Genomic DNA, 14,008 nt, shown 5'->3' on the forward strand with positions numbered 1-14,008 from the left:
AAAAAAGTTTGTACTTACATCGTGTTTGTTTTCGCCAGGTGTGCATTCTTCTCTGTAATTTCTCTGTCTCCAATTCATCGTCTGTGAAATAACATCATATATTTTACTTCTCAAAAGCATAAAATATTATAGTCAAATAATAATGGACTAAATTAATCTTAATAAATTGCGTAGAAATAAAAAAATATCATAGTAAAAAAAAATAAATGATAAGTACATTTTATCGCATTTTTATTAAAAGTTATTAAATAGACAGATAAAAATCTAATTACTTATTAATTTTTTAATTTTTTACAACACACAGTGTATTAAATTAATAAAAGTAATATCAGTAGTTCAGAAACTTCAACAAAATTAGTTTCCTAATATAGCACTATAAAACTATTATGTTGTGATTTAATAATTTAAATGCTATTTTGTATAAAATTTTTTATAGATAATTTAATATGAATTTAATATAAATTTTTATATAAATAGATTTCATAAAAATTTATTACCTGATCTACGTTTGCGGCTGTGGGCTGTCGTTGTCGACACGGGACAACTTTTGCGAGTGCAAGCGAATCCAGTACCATTAGCAGAGCAAGTGCATATATTGCAATCCTAAAAATTCAAAAATCATTTAATTTTTTTTTTTTTAAAAAGTGAGTTACTTTATATCTGACGATATATTGCTCTTGTTTACGTATTATAGGATATTTTGCTGGTAAGTATAATGTTGCCGATATAATAGTCGGTTTCTATAAAATCTGCAGTCTACAAATCAAATTTTATATCAAAACATTAAATCGGCCAAAAACATTATTATGAAGGATTTGATGACAAACATTAAATTTAATGTTTAATGTTTCTATTTCAGAATCGGACGTTGCGCAGCTACTTTGTATATTATAAAATTACTTCACTTTAGTTACTTGTAAGCTTGACAAGGAAATAACATTTATTATTATTGACTTGCTTAGGAATAAATAAATAAAATAAAATAATTAAATTAAAGGTGAACTAATTCTAATGGTGAATATATATTCTAAAGTATAGACTTACTACTTGAGCCTTTTCACCTGGAGTACAAGGGGTAGTTGCTAGTGTTTCTATAAAAAAAAATATATATAAGAAATATATGATATAAAGAATTTATGAATTTATAAATTTTAGCCAAAATACATATAGAATTTTATGCATAAATAATCATGAGTTGGTATAAAGTCTTTTCGTTTATCTAATTTAATCAAAGAAAAATGAATTAATTTACCTGCTGTGGCTTCCTTGATATCTTCTTCTTTAACTGGAATAAATAAAAAATTATTAAGTAGGATGATATTGGTTGATGGCAGATATCAAATGATAATATTGCAATTAAAATAATTATGTTGAAGATTATTATAAAACGATTAAAATAAATCTACTAATAAATGCAAATATGCCATTTTAAAAAATTCTACAGAAATAGATTTACTCATTGAAAAATTAGAGTCTCTTAAATATATAATATTCTCTTCAATATTTAAATTAATATTAAATATACAAACTATAAAAGAGATAATACAGGGAATTGAAGGGCGAAGCACAGGTCCAGGAGTAATGCAAGCGGAGGTTTGGAAAGGAAAATGCATGAATATGAATAAAAAAGTGATTATTGGTAATAAAATGGTACAGGAAATAAGGAAGTGAAAGGGAATAATTGTTTTGTGGTGTCCTCACACTATGGACCTGCCTTTAGAAAACTACCATTTATTATCATACAAATTATACAACGAACCTTCTCTACGTTTACGATCATGTACTGCAAACTCACAAGCTTGGCGGGTGCATTGATATCCAGTTCCATCCGCGGCACAGGTGCAGGTATTGCAGTCCTAAAAATAATAATAAAATTTTAAATATATATAATTAGTAACCAAAAACCGGAGATGTATTATGATGTAGTTATATTTTGTATAAAAATTGAGTACCAGAATAAAAAAAATTAAAGATATAAAAGAATTGTTACATATATATGATTCTTACCACTTGTCTTTGCTCTCCTGCTTTGCATGGAGTGGTTGCCAAAGTATCTGAAATATACGTTAAAATTATATCCCAGAAAATAGTGAGATTTTAAAATTTGCGTATCGAAATTTCAAATTGCTTACCAGTTGTGACTTCTTTGACTTCTTCAGTTTCAGCTGAAAATAACGAGATAACTAATTTATTAATGAATTCAACAAATAATCATATGTTTTTAAAGCATTACAAAGCCATGGATTTTCATTTAGTATTGTTACAAAATATTAAACAATTCTTATTTGCTTTCACAAAAATGTTAACTAATTAATATTTCCAATGTTTTAAAAATAATATTATATTTAAGTTTGAGATTTTATTCTAATATAAAACTGGTTCGCATATAAAGTACACAGTGTAAGTAAATATCAGGAAAAGTTTTTGATTAAGTTAATACCTTCTCTACGTCGACGATCGTGGGTGGCTGGCAAACACATTTTGCGAGTGCAGGCGTATCCAGAGCCATCCCTGGCACAGGTGCAAGTATTACAATCCTGAAACAAATTATTCAATATATTATAGTATCAAATAGTAGCTTTTATGAATTGATAAAATCGTTTTCAAACTTTTCACGTATACACACATTCATACGAAGTTGGGGAATCGAAAATCAATAGAAAAGATTCATTGCAAATTTTAGAAAATGAAATTCACGCAATTTACATAACCTTGTTACTAAGTAACTTAGAAATTCACAACAGTTAGTCGTTATTTGATACCCTATTATATATTTCTAAATAATTCAAAAATATAAACTCACAATTTGAGTCTTCTCTCCAGGAGTGCATGGAGTCGTTGCCAAAGAAGCTGAAAATGGTTAAACAAATTGGTTTGAATTATAATTATTTGACTTCTAATAAAATATTAACTCAATTCTTACTTGTAGTCACTTCTTTCACTTCTTCAGCTAAAAATATAATGATTTATAATTAATTTATATATTTTTTAAAATTATAATAATATAAAATAATTAATATACCTGATCGTTTATGATGGTGAACTGGAGCACATGCTTGGCGGGTGCAAAAGTAACCTGTTCCATCACTGGCGCATTTGCAAGTATTACAATCCTAAAATGCAATTATTTTTCTTAGGAATTTAGTTGAATTGGTGATTAAATGAAATATTTATAATGATAAAATAATCAATCGATCAATTATATACTTGTACCACACAATTATGAAATACTAGCAACTTGAACGACCATTATGTATTAGTTGAATTAGTATAAATCGTAACAAAATATATTAGGTTGTCAAATATCTCCCTTCCGCTTTTTTGCTCTTGGTTTATAATACAAAGGCGGAAGGGAGATATTTGACAACCTTATATTAATAAAGATCTGAAAATATTATAAGTCAGTACCCATTTTGTACAGAAGTTGTCAAGCGTAAGACATTCATAAATTATCTACTATTTCATAAATTTATAAATTATTGCCAGAAAACGCCATATCAAAATTATAAAGTAAAATTTAATGTTAGTTTATTACATGATGGTGCTTACCAATCTTGTTTCTTGGCCAGGAGTACATGGCGTAGTTGCAAGTGATTCTAAAACAAGATTTTTAAAAATATTGTGAAAAATGTTCCAAAACGATACATCATGTATAGTTGCTATATTCATGATGGTACTTACGAATGGTGACTTCTTTGACTTCTTCAACTGTGAAAATAATAAAAAAAATTAATATAAATATTCATATGTTTATAAATTTGCAAACAGAAAGATATGAAAGGATTGCTTTAATAGAAGGATATATGTAATCTTTATTAATAGGTTTACCATCAATTCTTACCTGCTCGACGAGAACGTAAAATTGCAGAATCATCTCCACCATCGCAACTCTTTAAAGTGCAAGCCCACACACCAACCGCTGCACAATTGCATATGTTGCAATCCTTATTGGAAATACATTATTACAACTCAAATTTAATAATCTAAGGGAAATAATTTTACTAAAATTGAACTTACAATGACTTTGGATGTACCGGGTTTGCATTTGTCGGGAACACCTAAATCAAAACGGATAGTTTTTGAAATAGATTATTTAAAAACATTTTGGTGTTGGAAAAGGTAATAATACTATATTATTTGTGGTGGCTTTATGATTATCAATTTCGAACATTTATTTATTTTTTATCAAAACATGATAAGACGTTTAAAGATTCATTTTGAATGGAAGAAGTCGAAATCGTTTTTTTTTTGGCCAAGTTAATAGGTTATTGCACCATATGTGCTTAGCATCGACATATTATATTAAATCAAAAGTTCATGCCCATACATGGTTATTAACATAAAACTATAATACTTAAAATTAAATGTGGTAATTTAACAAGCATATTAGCATATTGGTATTAGCAAATACTATTTTAATTCTGTATTATTTACTTATTGTCATTAAGTTATTATTTCAAGGTTTGCAACATCTGTAATTATAGAGCCATTGGTTTTGAGGCCCGTATTTTGAAGAGCTGTAATGGTGGAAACAATACTGTGTGGATTAGGACATAAAAAGTGGATGTTATTTGAAATTTATAATTATTCTATTCGACATGCAATAAATTCACATAAATTCGACATGCAATAAATCAATACTAAAAAAAATTAATAAAATATAAAAAAACTTTTTTTTCGAACTTACTTTCAGTTTCTCTCTTTTCATGATGATGTCCACACATCATCAATGTGCACATATAGTTTTTACCATCAGGAGTACATGTGCATGTATTGCAGTCCTAAAAATACATTTATGATAAATAATCTATTGTGTTTTTACTTTAATGAAAATTATATAAAATAACTATCTAGTGTATGAAGTTATATAAAATAATTGCAGTCATTAGTAAAAAGTCATTGTATAAAGATACTAGATCTCAAATTACAAAATAAATGAATAAAATGCATTATATTTTTCTTAAGAATACTAATACTATTTTTGCAACAGTATTCAAATAAAAAATGTAAGTATAAAAAGTAAAACTTGAATCAGGGTTTTGAATAATATTCATGCAGTTCCTATTATTATAGAAGAATTTATGTTTTTTTTAATATATAATTATGTTCATAAGGAATTTAAGTTTTTTAATTATAAGCTACTTGAAATGAAAAAAAAATCATACGCTATGCGTCAAATACACTTGAAAATTTTTGTTCAAACTAATCTTCAAGCTTTTCAATATATTTAAATTATGAATTACAAAAATATTCCTTTACGACTAATTGTAAGTAAATAACATAATAAATAAACTTACTTCTTTCTTCGTTGATCCTGGTTCGCAAATTTTTCCATGATCGTCCGCTGGAAGATGAACAATAAAAATATACTGTAAGATAGCTAATATTATCTCTATTTACTCTGAAAAAAAAGGTTATATCTCACCATAGTTATTATTAAATATTTTATGAAGCATAAAAGAAACCCATAAACGAGATAATATCGTAATGTATTGACAATAAAAGTAAATATTGAAATAGTAATAAAACTATTATAAATTTACCTTTCGATTCTGGGTCATGTTTGCATTCTCTTTCAGTACATTGATATCCTGTACCATCAGCTTTGCAGATGCATTCATTGCAATCCTAGAATAAAAATATTTTTTTATAAATAAGAAAGAATCCAAATAAATTATTATCTAGAAATATCAACAATTTAATTTTAAGAAATTTTAATGAAAGAAAATTTACCTCTTGTTTGGTTTCTCCAGGTGTGCAAGGAACTGCAGTCGTAGCTGCAAAATATTTATGATCAATAAAACATATATTTATATAAATAAATAAATAAGTATAATTAATATACTATACTACTTGTATAATGTATACACACACACACACGCACATATATATATATATATATATATATATATATATATATATATATATGTATATACAGTGGCGGATTAAGATAGTATATATATATATATATATGTATATATATATATATATATAAATGTATATATATATGTATATATATGTATATATATATATGTGTATATATATATATATATATGTATATATATATATATATATATTATATATATGTATATATATGTATATATATATATATATATATATATATGATATGTATATATATATATATATACATATATATTGTATATATATATACATATCGGGCACGCTACATACCTATTTGATATTAATGTGTTTTATTTCTACCTTACGCCCTATGTATTATCTCTACCTATCTATTGCCTATACCGGGGATTGAACCCGGTTCCTCTGCGTGACAGTCACGCATCTTAACCACTACTCTATCTATCCCCCCATTGAAAATATATTATGGAACACACTGTTGTTTCTTTGGTTCATTTTCTAATTAATTGAGTAACTAATACTAAGGTGACGCAACAACACACGAAAAAAGACGGTTGATTGTACCGTTACGGTGGTCGAGTGGTTAAGGTCGTAGCCTGTCACGCGGCGGACCGGGGTTCGATTCCCGGTAAGGGTGAAAATAGTATGTAAGCGAAATTGTAGGCATAAGATAATAAATGTTAGGCGGTTTAGGTATAAGTGTAAGGATTGAGCGTATACGGTGTGGTGGTAAAGGAACGTACGATATAGTAGTTATAAGGCGTATAACCAAGTAAAATGTAATGATTAGGTATGGTTTAGGTATAGGTGATACACATACGCGAAAAGAAAATTATGATATTAGGGGTTATCGTATAAGAATTGCGAATGTTATATAGATTTAATTTATAAATATTCTTTCTTCTATACAAATATTTAGTTTGCTGGTTAGTTTTTTGACAAAGGCAGCGCAAAAGTGCAAGAAATGTCGATTTAGTTTTTGAGTCAACGGAGCATCTGGTTTAAATGATTTAAAAAACATTTTACATTTATTTACTGAAGGAAGAAGTGATTAAATTTTTGGGCAAGTCCAATAAAAAAAGTAAAATATTCTCTGTTAAAAATATTAAGTATCGGTACAAAAAGTTCTAGCAATTTGCCTTAAGGCACGCCATGCAACTTTAGTTTAGTCTTATATTATAATAACAAAAAGTTCAAGACCATCGGAATCGAAAGGTGAAAGTTTTTTAGGTAAATTTAATTATCAATCAACTTTATTTATACTAAAATAATTATTAACTAGTGGCGTGAGTGGCATTGTGCCTCAAGGCAAATTGCTGGAATTTCCCGTACCGTAACGAAGTGTTCGAGGAATACTGAATGTTTTCAAATAGATTATTTTTATTTTATTATTAATAAATTATTATTTTTTCTTATAAATATTAGATTAGACAATGTTACAATATTTATATATTGTAACATTGTCTAATATTTATAAGAAAACTGAATTGCAAAGTTGAAATTATCTGTAAAGTATATTAGAACTATAGTCAGAATTAAAATTAAATCTGAATTATTTTCGATATACAAAAAATTAAAAAAAAAAGTTGAAACAGATTTTTTTTTCCAAAATTAATTATTTTGTTAAGACAAGCAGAAAGTTCTTTGAATCAATTAAATCGGACGTTAGTTCTCTCAAAAACTGCCATTTTTTGTACATTTAGCTTCGTATCTTCGAAATGGCCGGGCCTCCCTATGCGAAAAACTAATAACCACTTTTCCCAATCATTACTAATTGAATGTTTTTTAGATCATTCGAATCGGGTGCTCCGTTCTCTCAAAAACTCGATTTATATTTTCTGCACTCTTTGCTCTTTATCTCCGTAACTGCTGGACCTGCCTTTGCCAAAACCTAATCAGCACATCTTCTTATCGATAGGAATCGAATGTTTTTTGAACTATTCAAATCGGTTGATCCGTACGCCCGAAAACGTGGACGAAAAATTGTATCCATACATACATACACACACACACACACATCCATTTTGTCTGAAGTATGCCAAAATGTTCAGAAACCTTCAAAACGTCGAGAAATGTAAAAATTTTCAATTACGGTTTTCGGCCCATTACAATAACTTACATTACGGGAAGTTAATAAACGGATTTTTTGCTGTCAGAACCTCTATAAGAGGATTTACAGAATAAATTATTTTTTGAGAATAAGCCGATAAAGTATTTTCTTTAACTTACAGCAAATTGCCATATATTGAGTTAAAAAGCATTAGATGACCTTTTTTATACTATTCATATTTTTAGATCAAAACAAGTTCGATGCGGAAAAAGCTTACTTAGAGAATAAATTTGATTAAAATTAAAGAAAAAATGTAAATATTTAAGGAAAATTAATGAAATAATGTGAGAAATGTAGGAAACAGATTTTTCTTTCAGTATTTTTTTGAAACTAACAAGGGGATCTTTTGTTTTACTCGTCCATGACTTGTATGGAACTTTGCCTGGATATAAAGTAAATTGTTAAAACCAACTCCTTGAAATATTATAGGTCTATAAGAAGTGGTTTCAAAATAAAAAATAATTAAAGTTTAAAAAAAGCTCGGTATAGTATATGTTGTAAGTTATATGCATATGCAGAAAGTTTTTAGATGTTGCTCTAAAATTTACTAGAACTTAAAATTACTTTTATGTATTTTTGTTTAATCAAAATTTTCCAAATAAATTGACCACTTGTTTGTTACATTCTAAAGAGCATTGTTAAATAGAAAATACCCAAATACTGATTAGCAAACATTATGAAAGTGTCGCAATCAAATAGGTCACAAATATTGACACTTTTCGTTTATGTGTGAGATTTCCAGTGTAGTTACATTGTACAGATTGTCAGAGCCAATTAAATAACAAACAAGGCAATATATGAGACAAATAAGGCGACAGAACAAGAATTCTCTCATTGCAGTCGGGTCACGGGTTCAATCGCCCATTACGATTACGGGTAGGTTATATAACAATATCGATATGAAATGAAACCAGACGCTTTGATTAATATTAATCAAGTATTGGTTCTCAAATTGAAGCCATTGTTAATAGTATTTGAATTGATTTTATTCGTAATTGGAAAAATTTAAATATTGATTCACGCTTTGAAAACAAAAATTAAATAATCCGAATCATTTTGGTTTTTGAATATTAAAAGAAACTAAATCAGCACGTCTCTTCATCAGTAGAAATCGAATGTTTTTTTTTTTTTTGAATATCTCGAATCGGTTGATCCGTACGCCCAAAATCGCGGACAAAAAATTGTATCCACACAAAACACACACGCATACACATGCACACACATGCATTTTTCTAAAGTATACCAAAATGATCATTTTAGATTCTTGAAGGAATACTATAACTTACTCTACGGGAAGTTAACAAACCCTGCAATTAATTGAATTTGCAAAAAAGACTTCCATCAAATCTATTATTTATTTTATTATCATTATTACAATTTTATAATAATTTATAATTTAGATTTGTATCGTCAGATTCGAGGTAATCTGCTGTTTTTAAGGTGCAATGCCACCTACACCTATTTTTATATTTTATAACAGTATTGTTATATAATTTGAGAATATATTTTAATTTTTTATTATAAAATAAAGAGTATACTCGTCGATAAACAATATTCTGTCAATTCTTCATGCCGAATATATTTGTTATTACCGCTTAACTACTGAAATTGCAAAAAATTAAAATTATAGAAATGAACTAAACTGAGAAATATACTAACAATAATTTCACTTGACGCATTAGAGAAATGTGGTTTAAATAAGCATTTGAATTTGTTGAAACAATTCGATAATAGACAACTTATTAATTGCAATTAAAATATATTTAGATTAGTAATGATTCAATATATTAATATTTGAGATTCTCAAAAAGAAGTCGGTGTTAATAGAAGGTTTGACTTAAAGTTTTAAATAGTTGACTTAATTTCAATTGTAATTGGAAAAATATCAATTCACGAATTGAAATCAGAAATGAAACAAACATCAAAATTAGTAACTAACTAATTGTGTTATAAATAAACCGCAAAGATATTTCTAAAAAGTTATTCCGATAATTCTCAAAATAATAATTATTAATGAAATGTATTAAAATAAATAATTTAATGCTTAATATTTTCATTATAAAATATATTGATAATATTAATAATTACAAGTAACTATAAAATATAGAATAGAATACTAATGTGATGTAAATAAGTAATTTTGAATGTAAAAGTATTCAATAATATTTTGTTTTTTATATTGTATGTAAAGATACGAACGTTCAAAAAGATTTAAAAAGCAAATTGAAACTCTTGATCAAAGTTCGTATTAATTTTTTAAAAAAGTCAAATTTTTATAACTGTAATGAAATTGAACTCAACTAAGTTTATTTTATTGCTATATAGTTTTTTTTATAATCGATATATGTGGAGAAAAAATATCAAAAAAATTATATTTTGAATGGGCAAAAACTAGACAGTCAGCTTATTTAATTAATAATTAAACACTTTATTATTGTTTAATTAAAATTTGTTATCTACAAAGCTATAGCCATGTCCTAATTTTGAGCAAAATTATCAATAATAACATGCATGTGTTTAGATAAAAATTAGTGAGCTATTATATATACCAAACATATGAATACGAGGTGTGTTCAAAAAGTACCCGGAATTACTAATAATTAAATTTCGCGGGTCTGGAGTGTCTGATTGTCAAAATTTTTTTTTTATTGTGTTGGTATACATGCCCCTAAAGTATGATGATATTTTCAGCTATATTCACTGTTTACTTTGTCTGTGGTAGTCGCTAAGGTTTGACGTGTTTTTCTGAGCTCGGCGATTTTTACAATGGAAGAATTGAAAAGTCAAAGAATTTGTATTAAATTTTGCGTAAAAAATGAAATAAAGTGTTGCAAAGTGCAAAAATTCACCAGATATGGCTCCGTGTGACTTTTTCCTATTCCCAAAGTTGAAGAGACCCATGAAAGGACGGCGGTTTTCCTCGATTGAAGAAAATCGCTGAGAGTGCTCAAGGACATATCAAAAAGTGAATATCAAGGGTGCTTCGAAAAGTGGAAAAAACGCTGGCATAAGTGTATTATATCTGGGGGGGGGACTACTTTGAAGGGGACCACATTAATGTAGACGAATAAATAAATATTTTTTTGAAAAACGAAAATTCCGGGTACTTTTTGAACAGACCTCGTATATGTGTCAAATTATAATTAGGATTTTAGATTTTTATATCAGGATATTGGTAACCTTGATATTGTTACAGAAAATGGTATAAGGATAACATTAAATTTTATATGAAGTGTAACCGTTAAAATGACAAAGAAACCTACAAAATCTCTTTCAATTAAGATTACAAGAACTAATAATATATTTACGTATATAATATTACGTAAAAATTTGATGTCGTTTATGTAAATTTCAAATCAGTATCATATATGTTTAATGATACATCATATTAGCACATTCGTGTTATATTCAAGATTATCACACAAGGTTCAAGGAAATTGAATAACTGATTAAAAAATATTGAATCTTGACGTTTGAATTTGAAGATAATTTCAGCATTTAAAATATCAATAATTAAAAAGTTATACAATTGTTTATCTAAACATATATACGTATGTAATATGCATTAATTAATTTTTAGTATAAATTCATTAGTTTTGTTTTCAGATACTGTTTAGCGCTTGATAGCAGTTTTCAAAAAATTCAACATATTAATTGTTTTTTCAAATAATTATAAATTTATTATAAACATATTGTGACGATAATTAATTTTATCGTCTTATTGATAATCAACCCCTCATAAACTCTTCACAATATAATATTGAACGCAATAACCATATAGCCAATTAAAATTGATAGTTGCAAAATCGATAGTGAATGAAAATTTCAATATTTATATTTTCAATAAAAAATTTAATCAAAAACTTTTTATCTTTTAAACATATATTTATATTCATTAAACATCAGCGTTCATTAAAAATCTCGTTCAAAGCTTTGTAAATATTTGCATAATGCAATTAAATGTTTTTTCTGTCTGTATACTTTATTGCATTAATCAAGATTAATTATAAGCGTTGTTTAAAATAAATATAATACCTATGTTTAATGCAGCATAAAAATAATTTATAATTGACATTTATTGCAAATAATATTTTCATTGAACTAAAGAAAATGCGCATCAATACATTTTGCATGCATTAATGTAATGACTTGTTTCATAAAAGATTCTAACAACTTGCAATTTTGAATTTTTATAGATGAAAGAGGTATATTTAACACTTTGTATCATTCAAATTTAATTCAGTATCAAGCAGTATTTGACATGAAACATAACATTCATTAATATTTCGCAGGTTGAAAAAAATATACTCCAGAAATTGAAACATTTCCAGAGGAAGGAATTTATAATTATATATGATATTTATTCATCTATTTTTTCAATAATGACATAATTGAAACGTTTCTGGGTATATCATATATCACCTTTTTCAGGCCCATTCAAAACAAAAAAACTATATATGTGATACCAAAGATAGCTAATTTTTATTTTAAAATATATGAATAGAATCTTAGAAGGCACAACAATAAATAAAAAAATTAAAATCTATAGAGATTATATTTTTCAATATGTTCAGTCATCTAACTTCATATCATCAGTAGTTCCTACAAAAATATTGAAATACTTCAAAATTTTGTAGGTACTTTGTTTGCCCATTTCCTTAAAAAAAATCCCAAAATTCCTAAAAATTACTACTACTTACACTTTACAAATTACTAATACTGATATGGTAGGTGATTCGTACTAGTTCCAATTATATAAATTATTAGTCTAACAATAAGTCTCTTATGGAAATGTAGAGAGTACTCTACAAAATGAAACATGATAATTATAAATATTTTGGTTAAAAAGTAATCTATAAAATAATATTTTTATTTCGAACCAAATACAAAATTTGAAATTCACATATCTAAGTGCTCCTGAAAACAAAAAGAGAGCTCGAAGTTCTCTCATATTTCTTCATTAAAAATTTTCTTCCTAATCTTTTCTTTTCTAAAAATATTATTACGGAAATTAGGACTAAACTTCCAGATGTATTTTTAAATAAATAATATTTAAATATTGATTTATATGAATAACGTAATAATTGATAGTTATTTTCCAATTTGTTCATATTCACTACAAAATCAGCTTTTTTACCCTTCTATTTGATATTAAGCTTTTGAAGGTTTTATATATATATACGTATATATATACATATGTATAATTGTATACACACATATATATATATATATATATATACGTATATATATTTTGATATAAATACTATTTTTAATATATATTTATATTTTAATCCATTTTGAAATACGAAGATATAGCTAAAAACTAACTTGGTTCCGCCGTGGGTAAGGCGTGTGCTGCAGCAGCAAAAACTGCTACGAGTAGTAGCAAACTCTTCATGTTTATTGCTTCTACTATTTTACAATAAACTTCTAACGAATATCACAAATAAAACGACAGAACTTCTAACTCGGTCACTTACAACGCGACTGTACTGATCTCTGATCTTGTGATTCTTTATAAAGAAACTGGTAAAAAAAATTTTTTTGACTTGTATGGGGACAAGATGATAATACATGTATTACTAATTAGCATGGATTACCATGGTTTCTGATTCATAGAATCGAGCAGTTGTTTATAAACTTAGAGAAGAATAAAACGAACTTTGATAAATTCTCTGACAATGAGTTTGAGCAAATATAATGACAATTATTGGTATTTTTTTTATAATTGATTATTCAAGTAAATACTATTATTATTATTTGTATTTTTTATTTATTTCAAATTAGTTTATTCAAACTATCCCCCTTTTTTTAAAAAAAATGTTTATATACGTTGCTAAGTTCAAAAACAATTTGTTTTTTTTTTAAATAAATGTTACATAAATGTGGATTCATACATAAGTTATCTTCTTTTGGGAATTAAACTTTTTCATTAAATATTTTGCATTTATTGTCATGTGCATTTACACATATATATAATAGAAAAATTGTATACAATATCGAACATGTGGAATAAAA

At 26.5% G+C, this 14,008-nt stretch overlaps 1 protein-coding gene across 1 annotated transcript in view; it reads right to left on the bottom strand.

The window, feature by feature from the left end:
• Nucleotides 1–13,462, bottom strand: part of LOC113382307 — a 38,417-nt gene extending 24,955 nt beyond the window's left edge. Inside the window, 20 exon segments of the mRNA XM_026620767.1 lie at nucleotides 19–81; nucleotides 498–603; nucleotides 1,045–1,091; nucleotides 1,253–1,285; nucleotides 1,760–1,856; nucleotides 2,008–2,054; nucleotides 2,133–2,165; nucleotides 2,441–2,537; nucleotides 2,804–2,850; nucleotides 2,924–2,950; nucleotides 3,023–3,113; nucleotides 3,550–3,596; nucleotides 3,682–3,708; nucleotides 3,842–3,944; nucleotides 4,018–4,058; nucleotides 4,688–4,781; nucleotides 5,298–5,344; nucleotides 5,544–5,628; nucleotides 5,734–5,777; nucleotides 13,319–13,462. Of these exon segments, the coding sequence (XP_026476552.1) occupies nucleotides 19–81; nucleotides 498–603; nucleotides 1,045–1,091; nucleotides 1,253–1,285; nucleotides 1,760–1,856; nucleotides 2,008–2,054; nucleotides 2,133–2,165; nucleotides 2,441–2,537; nucleotides 2,804–2,850; nucleotides 2,924–2,950; nucleotides 3,023–3,113; nucleotides 3,550–3,596; nucleotides 3,682–3,708; nucleotides 3,842–3,944; nucleotides 4,018–4,058; nucleotides 4,688–4,781; nucleotides 5,298–5,344; nucleotides 5,544–5,628; nucleotides 5,734–5,777; nucleotides 13,319–13,388 (1,246 nt within the window). The 5' untranslated portion in view covers nucleotides 13,389–13,462.
• Between the last annotated feature and the right edge of the window lie 546 nt (nucleotides 13,463–14,008).

This window comes from Ctenocephalides felis, unplaced genomic scaffold (genome assembly GCF_003426905.1).
Source record: "Ctenocephalides felis isolate EL2017-DRISC unplaced genomic scaffold, ASM342690v1 CF-g0.4_SCAFFOLD_00845, whole genome shotgun sequence".
In the NCBI taxonomy this organism is placed as follows: domain Eukaryota; kingdom Metazoa; phylum Arthropoda; class Insecta; order Siphonaptera; family Pulicidae; genus Ctenocephalides; species Ctenocephalides felis.